We start from the raw sequence: 22,859 nt of genomic DNA, 5'->3' as shown, positions 1-22,859 counted from the left end.
CGTCAGTGTCCGCGTGCGTGCGTGTCTGCGTCAGTGTCCGCGTGCGTGCGTGTCTGCGTCAGTGTCCGCGTGCGTGCGTGTCTGCGTCAGTGTCCGCGTGCGTGTCTGCGTCAGTGTCCGCGTGCGTGTCTGCGTCAGTGTCCGCGTGCGTGTCTGCGTCAGTGTCCGCGTGCGTGTCTGCGTCAGTGTCCGCGTGCGTGTCTGCGTCAGTGTCTGCGTCAGCGTGCGTCCGCGCGCCAGCGTCCGCGCGCGTGCGTCTGCGCGCGTGTGTCCGTGTCCGCGTGTGTCTCAGTGTCCGTGTCTCAGTGTCCGCGTGTGTGTCTCCGCGTGTGTGCGTGTCCGTGTCTCAGTGTCCGTGTGTGTGTCTCCCTGCGGGTGCGCGCATCTGCGTGTGTGCGTGTCTCCGTGTGTCTCTCTCAAGTCAAGAATACTTCATTAGCATGACATTATGACATGTGTTGCTATAGTAATATGTTTCAATAAAATAGATCAATAACAACTTATAAAGTAGGAGTATAATGGGTAAATATAAATTCATTTAATCTGGGTAATAGGTGTGTCTTTGCATGTCCCTGTGTACCTTCCTGCGCCCCTCCCCATGCATGTCGTTATTCAACCAGTTCTTAAGAGCCAATTTTATTCAAAACTGTTGCAGGAACAGACTTACAAATGGTTAGTGTTCTCCCAATCCCAATGGGAGATTTATCCATTACCAAGTCACAAGTACCAGTGTGTGTAGCCCAGTGATCAGTCCTAAAAGTGCTTCAAACACACACTGCAAAGTGTTGAGCACAAGAAAAGTTTATTAATAGCCAAATTCTTCACCAGAATAGAAAATTAAAATCAGATTTATAACATTGAGGAAGAAAAAAAAAAAAAAAAAAAAAAAAAAAACTCAAACTGGAGGAGAGAAAGCAGTCTTAAAGCAGGGAGAGTTTTGTCATTGTTTATTGTGAAGTTAAAAACAGGCAATAAAAAGTAAAAACTCAGCGTACAGTTTCCATGTCTCTGAACAGACAACACATCACGACCCCCCCAGCCATGGGAGGGACCGGCTGACGAACTCCCCAGCTGCAGGGGGAGGGACCGGTGAGAGGCTTGGGGGGTATCACCAGGGAATGTTCAACTAACTAAAAGCACAGGGTCATAGGGCAGTAATCTCATTACTTAAAAAAATAAAAATAAAATAAAGTTCCTCACTGAAAGTTGCAGCGGATAAAACCGTGTGTTTGTTGGGGAGGGGGCATTTGGATGATCTGAGATTAGTCCTAAAATTTCTAAACCTGTAGCTGATGGAACAGGCACCACTTGGCTGCTTTTTTGTTTTTAATACATGAAAACTGGGAAGGGGAGAGGAAGAAAAGGTCCTTAAAAAAAATAAAAACAAAAAACGACCAGACGACTCTTCAAAACGGCTTCTCCCCCTCAATGACATCAGCAGCAGAGGCCCTCTTTAACAGACTGGTAATGAGTGAGGGGGTATATAACATTCACTGGGCCTGCAGATAGGGTGAAGAAAAATTTTTTTTTTTTTTTTAGATATATACACACACTTTCAGATTATTTATTACAGAAAACTAGATAAGCAAATTTTAAAATATTAAATACTACCTGTGCTGTCACAAAACTAAGATACCTAAAATGGAATCAATGACATGAATGTTTAAGCAGCTAGATCTGTAGAAATTAAGTATTTTCTTAATTTCTTAACTCCATGCTTCAAGTACACCTAGAAGCTTTAAACATTTCCCTATGTTTGTATAGCACACAATGTTTACACCACTGAGTATTCCTAACGAAAATCCATAGCCACACACACAATCTGGTCTGGGTATTAACCAGGACGCTGAAGTATTGCCAAACGAAAAGGAAATTTATGCTTACCTAATAAATTTATTTCTTTTACGATATGAAAAGTCCACGGATTTCATCCTTACTTGTGGGATTTAAGAGCACCACAGCAGAGCTGTATATATAGCTCCTCCCTTCCCTCCATCTCCAGTCAGTCATTCGACCGAAGTTAGGAAGAGAAAGGAAAAGTCAAAGGTGGAGGTGACTGAAGTTTACAAAATAAATACCTGTCTTAGAAATGACAGGGTGGGCCGTGGACTCGTCATATTGTAAAAGAAATACATTTATCAGGTAAGCATGAATTTCCTTTTCTTTTACAAGATGAGTCCACGGATTTCATCCTTGTGTGATACAATACCAAAGCTACAGGACACGAATGAAAGGGAGGGACAAGACAGAAACCTAAACAGAAGGCACTACTGCTTGAAGAACCTCTCTCCCAAAAACAGCCTCAGAAGAAGCAAAAGTATCAAATATGGAAAAAGTGTGAAGAGATGACCAAGTTGCAGCCTTGCAAATCTGTTCAACAGAAGCATCGTTTTTAAATGCCCATGAGGAAGCCACAGCCCTAGTAGAATGAGCCGTACGTCTTTCAGGAGGCTGCTGTCCAGCATTCTCATACGCCAGACGGATGATTCTCTTCAGCCAAAAGGAAAGAGGTAGCCGTAGCTTTCTGACCTACGCTTTCCAGAAAAAAAAACAATGAATAATGAAGATGACGGACATCCTTAGTCGCCTGCAAGTAACACTTCAGGGCACGGACCACGTCCAAGTTCTGCAACATACGCTCATTCTTAGAAGGGTTGGGACATAATTAAGGAACAACAATTTACCGATTAATATTTTTAAAAGAAACAACCTTAGGAAGGAACCCAGTTTGCTGTTCAAAAAGAGCTTAACAAGTGTATTGATTTTGCAATTCATAAAGGTATCATTGGTCCAGAGGAGAAAGAATTCTTGATCAATAAACATCCGAGAACACCTGTCATATATACACTTCCTAAGGTGCATAAAAACTTGACAAAATCGCCAGGACGCCTCATTGTGGCAAGTGTTGACATTGTGTTCTCGAATGTTTCAGTGTATTTAGATCAATTGTTGGAGATATGTTGTTGAATCCCAATCATATCAAGGATACAGGGGATTTTCTGAATAAATTAGAAAATATTTCTGTCCCTTTAAATAAGTGCATTCTGTACAGTATGGATGTTTCTAGCCTCTACACTTCCAGTCATGATGGGGGTGTGGGGGCTGTGAACAAGGTAATGGCCGATTCTAATTTATTCACTGTGGATGAGAAGTTCATTTTAGAGCTGTTAGATATTATATTACGGCTAATTATTTCCTATTTCAGGATCAGTTCTACATACAGAAACAGGGAACTGCAATGGGCTCCAATGTCGCCCCCACATATGCCAACATCTTTGAGTATTTATGAAGAAAAATTAGTATATAATCTTTTTAAGGAATGTGGCGCTATATTGACGATGTGTTTAGCATATGGCTGGGCGACATTGGAAGCCTATTGCAGTTTGTGGAGATTTTAAATTCTGCCACAGTGAATATAACATTTACTTTGGTCCATAGTGAGGAGAGCTTAGCATTCCTAGATACTTTGGTGATTAAGGAAAATGGTAGAATCAAGGTGGATTTGTATAAAAAGGAAACTGACAGAAATTATCTATTACTGGCAAGTAGTGCACATCCTCTGTCCTTGAGGAATTCCCTACCCAAGAGTCAATTTATGCGGGTTCGCCACATTGTGTCAGATGACAGAAAAAGTGAAGAAAGACTCAGGGAGATGGGTAATCTTTTTAGACAGAAGATATTATAAAGAATTGATTGATAAAGAGATTAGAAACACTATGAAGATTGCTAGAGATGATTTACTCAAACCACGAGCAAGAACAAGCAAGGATAGAAATAAAGACAGATTGAATCCGAGTACTCAATTCATTATATTCTGAAACAAAAACCAGAGAATTATTCAGGCATTGGTATATTCAGAAGAATTGTAATCCAGGTATACCAGAGTTCCAGAATGTCCCTATGCCAGCTTATAAAAGAGGGATAAATTTAAGAGATTCTCTGGTAAAGGCGGATATTGGCAGTGCCAAAACTGGTAGACAAGGGTACATTACAAAGAAAAATCTAGGTTGTTACCCTTGCTTGGGATGTTCACATTGTAACATGATAAAGGGGCCAAATTTTGTACATCCTCAATCTGGAAAGAAATTTTGGATTAAAGAATTTTTAACTTATACTGACTTTGCGATATACCTCCTTAAGTGCCCGTGTGGCCTTATTTATATAGGTGAAACGACCCGTAGGGTTAGGGACAGGATCACCGAGCATAAGTCAAGTATTAGGAGAAATAACCTGAAATCACCAGTAGCCACTCATTTCTTGGAGGCCCAAGTATTAGAGCATATCTCTCCCTGTAGGCGAGGTGGTGATAGAGAGCAGTACCTCAAGCAGAGGCATTTTGGATTTTTACTCTAAACTCATTAGTACCAATGGGTATGAATAAAGAGTATGATCGATCTATTTTCCTGTAGAAATAACATTTTTGGCATTTAGTGTGTAATATTGTCTGACAGTCAAATAGTGTTTTTGTAATAGTGTTAATAGAAAAAACAAGAAAAATAAAAACAAAAATTATTCTGTGTTTGAAGGTAGACAGAATTTCCTTGATATATTTTGATGTCCTCCAATTATCTGTGTAACATTTTATTTATTTCTCTCTTTTGTATAAGATGAATAAGTTATTAACTTGTATAAAGTAATTTTTAGAAAAATAATGTTGGAATATTTGCATATGCCACTAAATTGGTAAGTTAGGTTTTGGGATACAAAGTGTTAATTGTAATTTGGTGGGTGTGCACCATTTGGGTATATAAGGAGGAAGTGGAAGTGATGTAGGTATAGCATGATGGACATGTAGTCCGAAACGTTGCTGCTTCACTTGTGCTTTTGGCTACAATAAAGGACTGGTAATTATCATTTTTGGAGTGCTGCTATTCTTTTTTGAATTTTGCATATGGATACAGGGTTGTGCAGTGCACCGTTAGATTGCACCCAATATCTATACAGTGTCTGCTGGACTTTTTCATTTTGTTTGGTACATAAAACCACCTTATCAGAATGAAAGATAAGGCAAGGCGAGTCACATTGTAACACTGAAAGCTCAGAAACTCTACAAAAAGAAGAAAAAGCAGCCAAAAATAAAAACCTTCCAAGATAACTTAATATCTATGGAACGCATGGGTTCAAACGGAACCCCTTGAAGAACATTAACTACTAAATTCAAACTCCCGGGTGGAGAAATAGATCTAAACACAGGCTTGATTCTTGTCAGAGCCTGACAAAAAAAAAAAAAAAAAAAAAAAAAAAAAAAAAAATAAAAAAGACTGAACATCTGCCAAACGTTTGTGTAGTAAAATTGACAAAGCAGAGATTTTTCCCTTTGGAGAAAGGGTTATCAGCAAGTTCCTTAATCCTTCTTGGAGAAGACACAGAATTCTGGGAATCCTGACTCCCTTGGATTCGCACCAATAAAGATAACGCCATATCTTATGGTAGATCTTTTTAGTAACAGGCTTACTTGACTGAATCAAAGTATCAATGACCGAATCAGAGAACCCCCGCTTAGATAAAATCAAGCGTTCAATCTCCAAGCAGTCAGTTGCAGAGAAACTAGATTTGGGTGTTGAAAGGGTCCCTGAATGAGAAGGTTCTGCCTCAATGGAAGCTTCCACGGCGGCAGAGAGGACATGTCCACTAGATCGGCATACCAAGTCCTACGAGGCCACGCAGGCCAATTACAATTACTGAAGCCCTCTGATCCAAGCAATCACACGGGGAAGGAGAGCAAACTGTGGGAACACATAAGCTAGGTGTAACGACCAAGGCACTGTCAAGGCATCTATCAGTTGGACCTGAGGATCCCTTGACCTGGATCCTTATCTCGGGAGCTTGGCATACCGACGAGACACCATCAGATCCAATTCCGGTCTGCTCGATCTGAGAATCAGAGTGGCAAAGACCTCCGGATGGAGTTCCAATTCCCCCGGATGAATCGTCTGTCTGCTTAAAAAGTCTGCTTCCCAGTTGTCCACTCATGGGATGTAGATTTCTGACAGATAAGAGTGAGCCTCCGCCCATCTAATTATCTTGGATACTTCTGTCATCGCTAAGGGACTCTGTTGACCCTTGATGATTGATGTAAGCCACAGTCGTGATGTTGTCCGACTGAAAGCGGATGAATTTGTCCAAAGCCAACTGAGGCCATGCCTGACACGCATTGAAAATTGCTCTCAATTCCAGAATATTGATTGGAAGTAGAGACTCCGACTGAGTCCACACACCCTGAGCCTTCAGGGAATTCCAGACTGCACCCCAACCTAGAAGGCTGACGTCCGTCGTTACTATCACTCATGAGGGTCTGCAGAAGCACGTCCCTTGGGACTGATGATCCTGAGACAACCACCAAAGAAGACTCTCTTGTCTCCTGATCCAGATCTATCTGAGGAGACAAATTTGCATAATCTCCATTCCACTGTCTGAGCATGCTCAGCTGTAGTGGTCTGAGATGAAAACTAGCAAAAGGAATGATGTCCATTGCCGCCACCATCAATCCAATTACCTCCATGCAAAGGGCGACTGATGGCCGAGGATTGGCTGAGGAGGGCTTGGCATGTATTCAGCATTTTTAACTTTCTGACCTCTGTCAAGAAAATTCTCATGGATATGGAATCTATTAGAGTTCCCAGAAAGGGAACCTTGGTCTGTGGAATTAGTGAACTCTTTACTAGAATCACCTTCCACCCGTAAGTCCTCAGAAAGGACAGGACCATGTCCGTATGAGACTGTCAGATGGAAAGATGCCTGGATCAGAATATCGTCCAGATAAGGCTCCACTGCAATACCCCGCGGCCTGAGAACCGCCAGAAGGGACCCTAAAACCTTCGTGAAGATCCTGGATGCTGTGGCCAACCCGAAGGGAAGAGCCACGAACTGAAAATGTTTGTCCAGGAAGGCGAACCTTAGGAACCGATGATGATCCTGGTGGATAGGAATTTGAAGGTATGTGCCCTTCAAGTCCACGGTAGTCATATACTGACCCTCCTGGATCAATGGCAGAATTGTTTGAATAGTCTCCATTTTGAAGGATGGGACTCTGAGAAACTTGTTTAGACTCTTGAGATCTAAAATGGGTCGAAACGTGCCCTCATTTTTGGGAACCACAAAAAGATTTGAGTAAAACATCTGTCTTGGAACGGGACGAATTACTCCCATAGTAGAGAGGTCTTTTACACAACTTAAGAACGCCTCTTTTTGTCTGGTCTGTAGACAATCGTGAAAGTAGAAACCTCCCCCTTGGGAGAGAACCTTTGAATTCCAGCTGATACCCTTGGGACACGATTTCCAGTCTCTCAACCGCATCTCCCAGTGTCTAGCCCATATTGAGTCGCATAAAAAAACAATTTATGTTTACCTGATAAATTACTTTCTCCAACGGTGTGTCCGGTCCACGGCGTCATCCTTACTTGTGGGATATTCTCTTCCCCAACAGGAAATGGCAAAGAGCCCAGCAAAGCTGGTCACATGATCCCTCCTAGGCTCCGCCTACCCCAGTCATTCGACCGACGTTAAGGAGGAATATTTGCATAGGAAAAACCATATGGTACCGTGGTGACTAGTTAAAGAAAATAAATTATCAGACCTGATTAAAAAAACCAGGGCGGGCCGTGGACCGGACACACCGTTGGAGAAAGTAATTTATCAGGTAAACATAAATTCTGTTTTCTCCAACATAGGTGTGTCCGGTCCACGGCGTCATCCTTACTTGTGGGAACCAATACCAAAGCTTTAGGACACGGATGAAGGGAGGGAGCAAATCAGGTCACCTAAATGGAAGGCACCACGGTTTGCAAAACCTTTCTCCCAAAAATAGCCTCAGAAGAAGCAAAAGTATCAAACTTGTAAAATTTGGTAAAAGTGTGCAGTGAAGACCAAGTCGCTGCCCTACATATCTGATCAACAGAAGCCTCGTTCTTGAAGGCCCATGTGGAAGCCACAGCCCTAGTGGAATGAGCTGTGATTCTTTCGGGAGGCTGCCGTCCGGCAGTCTCGTAAGCCAATCTGATGATGCTTTTAATCCAAAAAGAGAGAGAGGTAGAAGTTGCTTTTTGACCTCTCCTTTTACCGGAACAAACAACAAACAAGGAAGATGTTTGTCTAAAATCCTTTGTAGCATCTAAATAGAAATTTAGAGCGCGAACAACATCCAAATTGTGCAACAAACGTTCCTTCTTTGAAACTGGTTTCGGACACAGAGAAGGTACGATAATCTCCTGGTTAATGTTTTTGTTAGAAACAACTTTTGGAAGAAACCCAGGTTTAGTACGTAAAACCACCTTATCTGCATGGAACACCAGATAAGGAGGAGAACACTGCAGAGCAGATAATTCTGAAACTCTTCTAGCAGAAGAAATTGCAACTAAAAACAAAACTTTCCAAGATAATAACTTAATATCAACGGAATGTAAGGGTTCAAACGGAACCCCCTGAAGAACTGAAAGAACTAAATTGAGACTCCAAGGAGGAGTCAAAGGATTGTAAACAGGCTTAATTCTAACCAGAGCCTGAACAAAGGCTTGAACATCTGGCACAGCTGCCAGCTTTTTGTGAAGTAACACAGACAAGGCAGAAATCTGTCCCTTCAGGGAACTTGCAGATAATCCTTTTTCCAATCCTTCTTGAAGGAAGGATAGAATCTTAGGAATCTTAACCTTGTCCCAAGGGAATCCTTTAGATTCACACCAACAGATATATTTTTTCCAAATTTTGTGGTAAATCTTTCTAGTTACAGGCTTTCTGGCCTGAACAAGAGTATCGATAACAGAATCTGAGAACCCTCGCTTCGATAAGATCAAGCGTTCAATCTCCAAGCAGACAGCTGGAGTGAAACCAGGTTCGGATGTTCGAACGGACCCTGAACAAGAAGGTCTCGTCTCAAAGGTAGCTTCCAAGGTGGAGCCGATGACATATTCACCAGATCTGCATACCAAGTCCTGCGTGGCCACGCAGGAGCTATCAAGATCACCGACGCCCTCTCCTGATTGATCCTGGCTACCAGCCTGGGGATGAGAGGAACCGGCGGGAACACATAAGCTAGTTTGAAGGTCCAAGGTGCTACTAGTGCATCCACTAGAGCCGCCTTGGGATCCCTGGATCTGGACCCGTAGCAAGGAACTTTGAAGTTCTGACGAGAGGCCATCAGATCCATGTCTGGAATGCCCCACAGCTGAGTGACTTGGGCAAAGATTTCCGGATGGAGTTCCCACTCCCCCGGATGCAATGTCTGACGACTCAGAAAATCCGCTTCCCAATTTTCCACTCCTGGGATGTGGATAGCGGACAGGTGGCAGGAGTGAGACTCCGCCCATAGAATGATTTTGGTCACTTCTTCCATCGCTAGGGAACTCCTTGTTCCCCCCTGATGGTTGATGTACGCAACAGTTGTCATGTTGTCTGATTGAAACCGTATGAACTTGGCCCTTGCTAGCTGAGGCCAAGCCTTGAGAGCATTGAATATCGCTCTCAGTTCCAGAATATTTATCGGTAGAAGAGATTCTTCCCGAGACCAAAGACCCTGAGCTTTCAGGGATCCCCAGACCGCGCCCCAGCCCATCAGACTGGCGTCGGTCGTGACAATGACCCACTCTGGTCTGCGGAATGTCATCCCTTGTGACAGGTTGTCCAGGGACAGCCACCAACGGAGTGAGTCTCTGGTCCTCTGATTTACTTGTATCTTCGGAGACAAGTCTGTATAATCCCCATTCCACTGACTGAGCATGCACAGTTGTAATGGTCTTAGATGAATGCGCGCAAAAGGAACTATGTCCATTGCCGCTACCATCAACCCGATCACTTCCATGCACTGAGCTATGGAAGGAAGAGGAACGGAATGAAGTATCCGACAAGAGTCTAGAAGCTTTGTTTTTCTGGCCTCTGTCAGAAATATCCTCATTTCTAAGGAGTCTATTATTGTTCCCAAGAAGGGAACCCTTGTTGACGGAGATAGAGAACTCTTTTCCACGTTCACTTTCCATCCGTGAGATCTGAGAAAGGCCAGGACTATGTCCGTGTGAGCCTTTGCTTGAAGAAGGGACGACGCTTGAATCAGAATGTCGTCCAAGTAAGGTACTACAGCAATGCCCCTTGGTCTTAGCACAGCTAGAAGGGACCCTAGTACCTTTGTGAAAATCCTTGGAGCAGTGGCTAATCCGAAAGGAAGCGCCACAAACTGGAAATGCTTGTCCAGGAATGCGAACCTTAGGAACCGATGATGTTCCTTGTGGATAGGAATATGTAGATACGCATCCTTTAAATCCACCGTGGTCATGAATTGACCTTCCTGGATGGAAGGAAGAATAGTTCGAATGGTTTCCATCTTGAACGATGGAACCTTGAGAAACTTGTTTAAGATCTTGAGATCTAAGATTGGTCTGAACGTTCCCTCTTTTTTGGGAACTATGAACAGATTGGAGTAGAACCCCATCCCTTGTTCTCTTAATGGAACAGGATGAATCACTCCCATTTTTAACAGGTCTTCTACACAATGTAAGAATGCCTGTCTTTTTATGTGGTCTGAAGACAACTGAGACCTGTGGAACCTCCCCCTTGGGGGAAGCCCCTTGAATTCCAGAAGATAACCTTGGGAGACTATTTCTAGCGCCCAAGGATCCAGAACATCTCTTGCCCAAGCCTGAGCGAAGAGAGAGAGTCTGCCCCCCACCAGATCCGGTCCCGGATCGGGGGCCAACATTTCATGCTATCTTGGTAGCAGTGGCAGGTTTCTTTGCCTGCTTTCCCTTGTTCCAGCCTTGCATTGGTCTCCAAGCTGGCTTGGCTTGAGAAGTATTACCCTCTTGCTTAGAGGACGTAGCACTTTGGGCTGGTCCGTTTCTACGAAAGGGACGAAAATTAGGTTTATTTTTTGCCTTGAAAGGCCGATCCTGAGGAAGGGCGTGGCCCTTACCCCCAGTGATACCAGAGATAATCTCTTTCAAGTCAGGGCCAAACAGCGTTTTCCCCTTGAAAGGAATGTTAAGTAGCTTGTTCTTGGAAGACGCATCAGCCGACCAAGATTTCAACCAAAGCGCTCTGCGCGCCACAATAGCAAACCCAGAATTCTTAGCCGCTAACCTAGCCAATTGCAAAGTGGCGTCTAGGGTAAAAGAATTAGCCAATTTGAGAGCATTGATTCTGTCCATAATCTCCTCATAAGGAGGAGAATCACTATCGACCGCCTTTATCAGCTCATCGAACCAGAAACATGCGGCTGTAGCGACAGGGACAACGCATGAAATTGGTTGTAGAAGGTAACCCTGCTGAACAAACATCTTTTTAAGCAAACCTTCTAATTTTTTATCCATAGGATCTTTGAAAGCACAACTATCCTCTATGGGTATAGTGGTGCGTTTGTTTAAAGTGGAAACCGCTCCCTCGACCTTGGGGACTGTCTGCCATAAGTCCTTTCTGGGGTCGACCATAGGAAACAATTTTTTAAATATGGGGGGAGGGACGAAAGGAATACCGGGCCTTTCCCATTCTTTATTAACAATGTCCGCCACCCGCTTGGGTATAGGAAAAGCTTCTGGGAGCCCCGGCACCTCTAGGAACTTGTCCATTTTACATAGTTTCTCTGGGATGACAAACTTGTCACAATCATCCAGAGTGGATAATACCTCCTTAAGCAGAATGCGGAGATGTTCCAACTTAAATTTAAATGTAATCACATCAGGTTCAGCTTGTTGAGAAATGTTCCCTGAATCAGTAATTTCTCCCACAGACAAAACCTCCCTGGCCCCATCAGACTGGGTTAGGGGCCCTTCAGAAACATTATTATCAGCGTCGTCATGCTCTTCAGTATCTAAAACAGAGCAGTCGCGCTTACGCTGATAAGTGTTCATTTTGGCTAAAATGTTTTTGACAGAATTATCCATTACAGCCGTTAATTGTTGCATAGTAAGGAGTATTGGCGCGCTAGATGTACTAGGGGCCTCCTGAGTGGGCAAGACTCGTGTAGACGAAGGAGGGAATGATGCAGTACCATGCTTACTCCCCTCACTTGAGGAATCATCTTGGGCATCATTGTCATTGTTACATAAATCACATTTATTTAAATGAATAGGAATTCTGGCTTCCCCACATTCAGAACACAGTCTATCTGGTAGTTCAGACATGTTAAACAGGCATAAACTTGATAACAAAGTACAAAAAACGTTTTAAAATAAAACCGTTACTGTCACTTTAAATTTTAAACTGAACACACTTTATTACTGCAATTGCGAAAAAACATGAAGGAATTGTTCAAAATTCACCAAATTTTCACCACAGTGTCTTAAAGCCTTAAAAGTATTGCACACCAAATTTGGAAGCTTTAAACCTTAAAATAACGGAACCGGAGCCGTTTTGAACTTTAACCCCTTTACAGTCCCTGGTATCTGCTTTGCTGAGACCCAACCAAGCCCAAAGGGGAATACGATACCAAATGACGCCTTCAGAAAGTCTTTTCTAAGTATCAGAGCTCCTCTCACATGCGACTGCATGCCATGCCTCTCAAAAACAAGTGCGCAACACCGGCGCGAAAATGAAGCTCTGCCTATGCTTTGGGAAAGTCCCTAAAGAATAAGGTGTCTAAAACAGTGCCTGCCGATATTATTATATCAAAATACCCAAATAAAATGATTCCTCAAGGCTAAATATGTGTTAATAATGAATCGATTTAGCCCAGAAAAAGTCTACAGTCTTAATAAGCCCTTGTGAAGCCCTTATTTACGATCGTAATAAACATGGCTTACCGGATCCCATAGGGAAAATGACAGCTTCCAGCATTACATCGTCTTGTTAGAATGTGTCATACCTCAAGCAGCAAGAGACTGCTCACTGTTCCCCCAACTGAAGTTAATTGCTCTCAACAGTCCTGTGTGGAACAGCCATGGATTTTAGTGACGGTTGCTAAAATCATTTTCCTCATACAACAGAAATCTTCATCTCTTTTCTGTTTCTGAGTAAATAGTACATACCAGCACTATTTCAAAATAACAAACTCTTGATTGAATAATAAAAACTACAGTTAAACACTAAAAAACTCTAAGCCATCTCCGTGGAGATGTTGCCTGTACAACGGCAAAGAGAATGACTGGGGTAGGCGGAGCCTAGGAGGGATCATGTGACCAGCTTTGCTGGGCTCTTTGCCATTTCCTGTTGGGGAAGAGAATATCCCACAAGTAAGGATGACGCCGTGGACCGGACACACCTATGTTGGAGAAATAAGTATTCAATATAAAACACAGTAATTCCAGTACCAGCACAAAGCATATAGGTCTACTGCTTACCACTTTCCCTGTAGGGAATAAAGTCAGCCAGTTCTGATATAACAAGTCTCCCCAGAAGTAAAGGGCTGAACATACCTCATTGCTGCTTGTAGCATGAGACCGTTCTCCACAGTGAAGATTTCCCTTGCACTACCTTCAGGATCTCTGTGGGAACCAAAATGGATCTTAGATAACGTTTGCCAAGATCATCAACATTATGGCAGAAAAAAAAATAAGTCTCCATTCCTCCTGGGAATCCAGACTGACGATTTCTCCCCGAGGAAAATAGTACTCACTGGCACTATTTTAAAATAAAAAATTTCTTGATACAAGAATCTAAAACCAACACCTCACTTTACCTCTTCCTAGTACTAACACAGGCAAAGAGAATGACTGGAGGTGGAGGGAAGGGAGGAGCTATATATACAGCTCTGCTGTGGTGCTCTTTGCCACTTCCTGTTAGCAGGAGGATAAATCCCACAAGGATGAAATACGTGGACTCGTATCTTGTAGAAGAAATAGGCTTTTATTAAGTGCTCATAGAAAGTAACAATTGTGTTTCTCACTATAGGAAATTCATATGAATTTGGCACAGACGGTGAAATCATATATACATATATTTCCATGTATCAATTTATTAATGGTGTAGTGGTGTATTAACCTCTTAAGGACATATGACGGAATTTTTCCGTCATAAAACAATTGAGCAAACTGAAAGCTGTGTCCTTAAAGGGTTAAATCAAAATTAGCGTTTCCCAAACCCAATCCTCTGAACTCTTACTCAGGCCAGATATTCATTATATCTTAACTAGAGCACAGGTGAAAAACAGCTGATTGGTGAGCAGATTGTTCCACCTGTGCTCTAGTTAAGATATAATGAATATCTGGCCTAAGGGTCATGAGGACTAGGTTTGGAAAACTACAATAGATCATAACCCTGCAACTGCAATCTTTTTATTATATCCAGCAAATGCTGGTGTGTGATGTCAATCATGAGACACCTTATTTGAAAGCAGCAATCCTCTTTCAAATGAATGGTCCTGTATCTGTAAACAGCAATACATAAAAATTCTTATAGAAAAAAAAAAAGTAAAAATTAATCTTAAGATTCAGAGAATGCATTTTAAAACAACTTTCCGATTAACTTCCATTAACAAACTGTGCACACTTTACATTTTTTATACCAGCTACTACTGACCATGTGCAATAATTCACAGAATAGAAGTATATGCATTTGTGATTGGACGAAGGTCACATGCAGTGGGAGTGGAAATGGACAACTGAATTTCAAATGAATTAGACTATTTTCTTGACAAATTTCAGACTAAATGCTTTGTCTTATGCATGTGTTGATTATGCAAAACTACTGTATTTACTGGTCCTTTTAGTCTGAAATGCCAGGTCCTTAAAGGGACACTGTACCCAAATTTTTTCTTTCGTGATTCAGATAGAGCATGACATTTTAAGCAACTTTCTAATTTACTCCTATTATCAAATTTTCTTCATTCTCTTGCTATCTTTATTTGAAACGCAAGAAAGTTTAGATGCCAGCCCATTTTTGGTGATCAACCTGGGTTGTTCTTGCTGATTGGTGGATAAACTCATCCACCAATAAAAGTGATGTCCATAGTTCTGAATAAAAAAAAAAAAGCTTAGATGTCTTTATAAAATAAAGATAGCAAGAGAACGAAGAAAAATTAATAGAGCATGCAATTTTAAGCCACTTTTTAATTTATTCCTATCTGAATCATGAAAGAATTTGGGTTCAGTGTTCCCCAAATGAATACAAAAATTTTTTTTTTACAAACTTTCTCACTGAAATGTACAAACCGTTCGTGCAATTACAGCACAAATGGTTGTAAAAGCTTCTCTGGGATTCCCTTTGTTCAGAGAAAGCAGACATGGGTTTGCCATTGATTTTTGGTAATTAGAAGGCAGCTATTAGATTAATCTAAATTAATGGGAGAATGTAAAATAGTTTTAAGGTGAACTGAGGCTAAATGTAGGATAGTTACTAAATATTTTGAAACCCACTTTTTATGTTAACATCTCCTGTGCTTTTTACTATCAACACCACAGAAAATTAAACAAACAAAATGTATGCTTGCCCGATACATCTTTGACACCGAGTCCACGGATCATCTCTAATTACTATTGGGAATCAATACCCAAGCTAGAGGACACAGATAAGGGAGGGACAAGACAGGGAACCTAAACAGAAGGCATCACTGCTTGAAAAAAAAAAAAAAAAAGCCTCAGCCGAGGCAAAAGTATCATTTATAGAATCTTGAAAAGTGTAGAGAGGACCAAGTTGCAACCTTGCAAATCTGTTCCACAGAAGCTTCATTTTTGAATGTCTAAGAAGAGGAAACAAGCCCTCGTGGAATGAGCCGTGATTTTCTCAGGGGGCTGCTGTCTGCTGTCCAGCAGTTTCATAAGCCAAACGGATTCTACTCAGCCACAGAGAAAGATGTAGCCGTAGGTTTCTGACCCTTGTGTTTCCCAGAGAAAACAACAAACAAGGAAGAGGACTGAAGAAAATACTTAGTCTGCAAATAGTACTTTACTGCACAACCTAGATGTGGTACGTGCATTGAACGCTCTTTATGAGAAGGTTTAGGATTCAAAGGAACAACAAGTTCCGGATTAATTCTATCAGGAACCACTTTAGGAAGGATACCTAACTTAGTATGCATAACTACCTTATACGAATGAAAAACAAGGTAAGGAGATTCCCACTGCAACAACAAGAGTTCAGACACTCTTTGAGCAGAAGAAATTGCAACGAGAAACAAAAAAAACTTTCCAAGATAACATCTTAATATCTAAGGAATGCATAGGCTCAAACAGAGCCTGCTAAAGAACTTTAAGAACAAGGTTAAGACTCCAGGGAGGAGCAATAGGTTTGAACACAGGTCTGATTCTGACCAAGGCCTGACAGAAGGATTGCACCTCCTCCAGACGTTTATGCAACAATATAGATATGATAGAAAGTTGACCCTTCAAGGTACTAGCAGATAATCCCTTCTCCAGACCCTCCTGGAGAAAAAATTCTAGGAATCCTGACACTACTCTAAGAGTAGCCTCTGGATTCACCCAAATAGATATTTACGCCATATCTTATAGTAAATCTTTCTGGTAACAGGCTTACACGCCTGAATCATGGTCTTAATGACCGACTCTGAAAAAACACTCTTAGATAAAATTAAGCGTGGGAGAGATGACGACATCTCCACTAGATCTGCATACCAGATCCTGTGAGGCCACACCGGATCAATGAGGATCACAGACACCCTCTCCTGTTTGATTTGAGCAATAACCTGAGGAAGGAGAGCGAACAGAGAAAACATGCTAGACTGAAATTCCAAGGAACCGCCAGAGCATCAATCCAATACCTCTGGATGAAGTTCCCACTCCCCCGGGTGAAAAGTCTGTCTGCTCAGAAAATCCACTTCCCAATTGTCCACTCCTGGAATGTGGATCGCAGACAGACAGCAGTTGAGTCTCCGCCCAACGAATAGTGTTAGCTTCAGCCCGGTTTATCACGTTTGTCGGACAACATAACTTCAGTGGCTTAAATCAACCATCAGGGAGGAACTCTGAGTTCCTTGGCCGAGGTAGCTAACTGAGGCCAAGCTAGAAGAGCATTGAAGATTGCCCTCAGCTCTAAGATGTTTATGGGAATACTTGACTCCTTCCGAGTCCATAGACCCTGTGCTTTCAGCGAGCCCCAGACTGCTCCCCATCCCAGTAGGCTGGCATTAGTGGTCACCTAGGAAGGCCTGCTGAAGCAGGTTCCTTGAGAAAGATGTTCGCGATTACATCTGGATCAGGGAGACAGATCTGCATAATCCCCGTTCCATTAACTGAGCATGCATAACTGCATGAGGTCTGAGATGGAACCGAGCAAACGGTATGATGTCTATAGCAGACACCATCAGATCAATTACCTCCATACATTGAGCCACTGACGGCCGAAGAGAGTACTGAAAGGCAAGACTAGAGTTGAGAATCTGTCTGACCTCTGTCAGAAAACTTCTCATTGATTGAGAATCAAATTATGGTTCAAGAACAGCACCCTTGTAGCTGGAATTAAGGAACTCTTTCCCAAATTCACTTTCCATCCATGAGAACGCAGAAAAGACATCTGTGTGGGAGTTTGAAAAGATGGCGCCTGAACAAGAATGTTGTCCAGATAAGGCGCCACTGCAATACCCCGCAACCGAAGCACCGCCAACAACGCTCCCAGAACCTTTGAGAAAATCCTGGGAGCTGTGGCAAGGTTGAATGGAAGGGCCACAAACTGGAAGTGTTTGTCTAAAAACATGAACCTTAAAACTTGTGGTGGTCCTTGTGAATGGGAATGTGCAGGTACACATCCTTTAAATCATGAATTGACACTTATACCAAGAGAAGAATGGTACACATAGTTTCCATCTTGTTTAGACTCTGGAGGTCTAAAATTGGTCTGAAGGTTCCCTCTTTTTTGGTAACCCCTAACAGATTGGAGTAGAATCCCAGGCATTAGAACAGGAACTATCACTCCCAGGCCGGACACAATGTAAGAATGCCAATCTGGTCTATAGATAATCTTGAGAGGAGGAACCTGCCCCTGTTAGGAAAGGTCTTAAACTCCAGTTTGTAGCCCTGGGACACGATGTACACTACCCAGGGATCCAGAACATCCCGAAACCAGGCTTGAGCGGAAAGAAAGTCTGCCCCTAAAAAATCTGCTACCGGATCGGGGGCAGACCCTTCATGCTGACTGAGTCACTGACTTCTTAGATTGCTTCCCCTTGTTCAAAGACTGATTGGGCTTCCAGGTAGACTGACTGTTTGGAAGGGGGGGAGGCTGTACATACATATTTTTAAGTAACCCTTCCAACTTCTTATCCATAGGATCCTTAAAAGAACAGCTATCCTCTATGGGAATAGTGGTTCTCTTAGCCAAAGTGGCAATTGCCCCTTCTACCTTGGGGACCATTTGCCAAGACTCCTTTATAGAGTCAGCTATTGGAAACATCTTATGGGGGTGGAGGGAAAAAAAAAAAGTATACCAGGCCTCTCCCATTCCTGTGCAATAATCTGTAGCCTGGTCTGGTACCGGAAAAGCCTCAGAGGAAGTATTAAAGTATTTGTTCCGCTTACTAGACTTCTTAGGATTGACTAAGAAAGTGGTGTCGGAGTTGTCCAGGGTGGCCAAAACCTGCTTAACAACCAGGTGTTATAGCTTAAACCTGAAGGATAAAACTTCGGCAGCATCTGAGGGTGAAGACTCAGACATTTTGAATCCCTTCTTCTGATGCTGAAGTATCTTCCTCCTAGACTTCTGGAAGGGAACATTCGGAATAGCCACGACTATCAGAAACCTTACTCACTGATTCTTTACATTTCCTCTTGCGCTTTCACTGCAGCATGGGAAAGGCAGACATCGCATCAGTTACCGCAGAGGATATGTGGGTAGCAATGTCTTGCAAGGTAACCCCAACTGGAGTGTGAGTTAACGCAGGGCACTGCATGTGTAGACTATAATGTTTGGGACACTTGAGGAGAAAGCTGTGGCATATCTTTAACAGGAGACCCCTGAACAACATCTGCCTTATCTAATGATGGCTCAGATTCAAAGTAAATCCCTGTAATGCAACGTTCTTTCAATACATGAGGAACAAAAAGGGATTGAAGGTTCCACATTAGAATCAAAACACAAGCAACATGTAAAGTTTTGCAGGGCCTCTTGATCCATCTTTACCCAATATTCAAACAAAATAAACCCAACTGCTCATATTTAAGTTTTAAAAGTGACCGTAATGTTTGTGTTATTTTTCAATTTAAAAGTAAAAAAAAATTCCAGCTATTTTTCTATAACTACCGCCAAGCAGCAGTTCACTATAAGCCTCAGACAGGGGAGGGAACCATAAACTGGGTTACCCGCATGAGTAGGAGGAAGATTCGGCAGGGCACTCACCACCTCCTATGACCAGACCCCCGCGGACTAGATTATCAGTTGCCACACGGAAGGGAATGTGGAAAAGGGAACAGAGCGCAACCACGCCGGACAGGGTGAACCTTATATAGTCCAAAAAGCATGCTTCAAAAAGACCTCAAAGTTCTAAACCATGAGCCCATAAACCTCACACAGAAGGTTGAATCACACAGCAAACAGGATTATAAACCCCCCTCTGACCAATAACTTACCTCAGGAGGTATTAACCCTTGATTCCAAGATACTAACAAACTCAGAGACCCTTATGTTATAAGGTAAACCCACGAGGAGTATAGCCTCACGGGAAACATTCATGTTACAGTACATCGAATAAAGTAAAATGAAACTGTTACCGGAATCAAAGTCGTGGAACAGGAACACGGCCCTTCAAGTGTGACGGACAGCAACATCACATCCGCCATGGACTTGAGAGAAGAAAGCAGGCAGCGGAGTTAGACAACGCTGATTGCTAGAGGAGCTGTTAATCCTGAGTCGGGATGGTATCCCAGAAAGAAACTGCCTGCATCTCCGGATTCTAACTTTCATCCAAGCCCTCACTGAGAGGCTAACAGGACTACTTAAAACTCCTGTCCCATGCCGAAGAGTACTACCCTCCATAAGAGACAAAAAATAAAAATTCTGACACGTCTGACAACCTCCTGGGAAGAAAGGCAAAGAATGACTGGAGGATGAGGGGTGTTGGAGTATTTAAGCCTTTGGCTGGGGTATGTTTGCCGCCTCCTGGTGACCAGGACCTTATTTCCCAAAAGTAATGAATGCAGCTGTGGACTCTTTCCATTTAAGATAATGTATTTTTTTGCATTTCATATGGTGGCAATTTCCTACATTCAAATTCTAGCATATGGGTGTAAAAATGGGTCAGCAGCCAAATTTTATAAGTAAGTCAAACACATTCTCCACTAGAAATACTTTGTGGATAGGACATCTTCAAGCATATGGTTTTGGAAATTGCCCTTTTCAACTTAGTGAGCTATTTAGATCTGTAAAGTATAAACCATTGACTAATTTATACAGAAGACTTCTACTGCATAAAGTTGGGAAACATTTGGGCAACAACTATCACCTCACCTGTGGTCCTGGCTGTGCCGGCGGGGGCTGTGTTGGTGGAGCTCCTGGTGCTTGTCCATAGTATGCTGCCTGCTGTCTGTAATATTCCGCCCATGCTGCACTGTAATCCGGCTGTGCTGTGGGTGGAGCAGTTGGTGCTGCTGCTGCAGCAGTTGCAGGAGCTCCTGGGGTTGCTACTTGAGCTAAAAGTGGTAGGAGTGCAAGCATGTAAGTTTTTTTTTTAAAAAAAGTGGTTAAAAATGCACATTACAAAAACTGTTTCTATTCAAAATGTGTTTTGACCAGAGTATGCACTATCATGTGTATGACTGACCAGCATTCAAACACCAATAATGCTTAGATAGCAAGCAGTAGCATATAGTGCATGTCCAGTGTTCTCCACAGAATATTTTGCCAGCTGTGTGGCATTCTGAAAAAGCCAGGAGGGGACAGTAATACTTTGCAATAGCATAACATTTTCTATTAAAGCACACTTTCAATTTAATGAAAATCTGTGCAAAGAGCACTTAATAAAAATGAAATACTTAAATGTTAGTAAAATACTTGGTGGTCTGCCCATTGAAAATGTCATGGGGAAAACACTTCAGGTCAGTGATGAATTAATAAATCAAACAAGCCTTTTTAATTTTTAAAAATCACGTTTGCTAATAGAAATAGCAAAAATTATTCAATTAAAAAAAAAATTGCAGTGAAAAAATGCAGTCATCAAGGGATTGAGGAATATGCAAACAGTTTATTAAAATGCCTGCACTGGTGCACACACACAAAAAAACAAAACCACAAACACACGGCAGTGCACTTAACCCTTGCTAATATATCTAGGCACATAAACTATCCACTATACCTTCCCCACACACACACTTACCTTGTTTCTTGTAATATTCTTCCCATGCTTTTGTATAATCTGGCTGCCCTGCAGGCTGTGGAGTTGTTTGCCCTAAGAAAAACAAGTTAAAGGGACACAAAACATGTTGAGATATGTGCATATCCTAAAAGGGTTAAATAGTTTGCATAAAAAAATTTTTTTACTGGCAAGTATTTTAAAATAGTTTTCAAAAAGAAGCAAAATGAATTACATAGATAAGTTGCCTGGAGAAACAAACTCGACCCCCCTTATCAGTGTTTAGACAAGCATTGCATTTCAACTAAGTTTACAGCTTCTAGGCATGCTCCAGCAGATCATTCCTATGCATTTTTGCATTCTACCAAAACAACAATATAGATACAGCCATAGAAGGAAGTGTGTGTGGGGGGGAGCTAGATATTTACAATTCAGAAACTAAAAAGAAAGGGTTAATGGCGAGGCACTGCAGTATAAGTTTGCAGGTAAAATATAAATGATATTTTGTCTCTATCCCAATTTGTTTTATGTCCCTGTAAGTGGGGGAAGAATATTCAAGAGAAACTCTATATAACCTACAGAGGCAGAAGTATATTGGTTTACCTAACCCTGGTCTGTTGCTTTATATGATCAGTCAAGTCTAAATGAGAAGAAAAAAAAAAAAAAAAAAAAAAAAAAAAAAAAAAAAAAGAATTGTTTCAGTAGCTCAACTATCTAATTTGCTTAATTTGGAGTTGCCAATCTGGGCTTTAATATGCAGACAATCCGAGCCATTGTCCTATATCAGTATAACATACAATACAAAGTTTTAAAAATATCGGTAAAGCCAATTATGGACATTTGTAGCAGTGTTAGTTAGCCCTGAGAAGTCAAGAGGCTGCATTTCACCTTTCGAGTTAGAAAATCGTCAAATTCCAGAGCCAAATTTCACAAAGCAGGAGCAAAATAATGAAAATATATAGCAAAGTTTCATTACATCTTGATTTGTATACAAAACTTTTAGTTAAAGGGGCAGTCAACCAAAAACAAATATTCTAAGAAACCTGATAAATTAGTCCAAGATTCCATTCATTACTTTTTAGAATGCAACACCTGGCCACCAGGAGTATGCAGAGACAACCCAGCAACTTCCTATACTCCGCCAGTCATTCAACCGAGGAAATAGGAGAAACACTAGGGTTTGAGGTGCTCTAAACACCGTTCTGATTTGCTTAGAAGCGTTCTGTGTCTTTCAATTACTCTTATATCTATTGACAAAAGTGGAGTAAATCAGTGCACCTCGCCACAGCTCCGCTGCGGCGCCTACCTGCCCCCTCGCCACAGTGACACACAGTCAAACACCCAGACGCTCAAGACCGCCTGCTTTAAATATTGTAACCATGCAGTCTCGACAAGCATCCGGGACACACGTCCTCTGCAAATTCAGCCAGAGGAGTGCGGCTTCAAGATGCATCTGGTCTGAAGCACGCAAAGCCAGCCCCGCCCCTCGTGGCCAGCAATCAGAAAGGCCTCTAACAGAATAAAAAATGGCCGCAAATAAAAATCAATAAGTGACTGCTGTGAGTAGTACTGGTTACAGTCAAACAAATACAAAAACACGCTAACACATTACGGTCATTCGACCGAAGTAAAGCCGCTTTACTCAGCAATCCCCAGCGTAACAACCACCCTGAATAAAATAAAAGTCACTGTAGGAGCCAAATTAATC

The 22,859-nt window shown here is 42.1% G+C and overlaps 1 protein-coding gene across 2 annotated transcripts in view; it reads right to left on the bottom strand.

Moving 5' to 3' along the window:
• Positions 1-932: 932 nt before the first annotated feature.
• Positions 933-22,859, bottom strand: part of LOC128644187 (far upstream element-binding protein 2) — a 32,597-nt gene continuing 10,670 nt past the window's right edge. For both annotated transcript variants that reach the window (XM_053696888.1, XM_053696889.1), the window contains 3 exons: positions 21,176-21,247; positions 20,311-20,492; positions 933-1,499 (listed from right to left, as the gene is read on the bottom strand). In XM_053696888.1, coding sequence (XP_053552863.1) covers positions 1,491-1,499; positions 20,311-20,492; positions 21,176-21,247 — 263 coding nt within the window. In that variant the 3' untranslated portion in view covers positions 933-1,490. The remainder of the gene's footprint in view (positions 1,500-20,310; positions 20,493-21,175; positions 21,248-22,859) is intronic.

Source organism: Bombina bombina, unplaced genomic scaffold, assembly GCF_027579735.1.
Source record: "Bombina bombina isolate aBomBom1 unplaced genomic scaffold, aBomBom1.pri scaffold_1437, whole genome shotgun sequence".
Lineage (NCBI taxonomy): Eukaryota > Metazoa > Chordata > Amphibia > Anura > Bombinatoridae > Bombina > Bombina bombina.
This window is presented reverse-complemented; position numbering and strand designations above follow the sequence as displayed.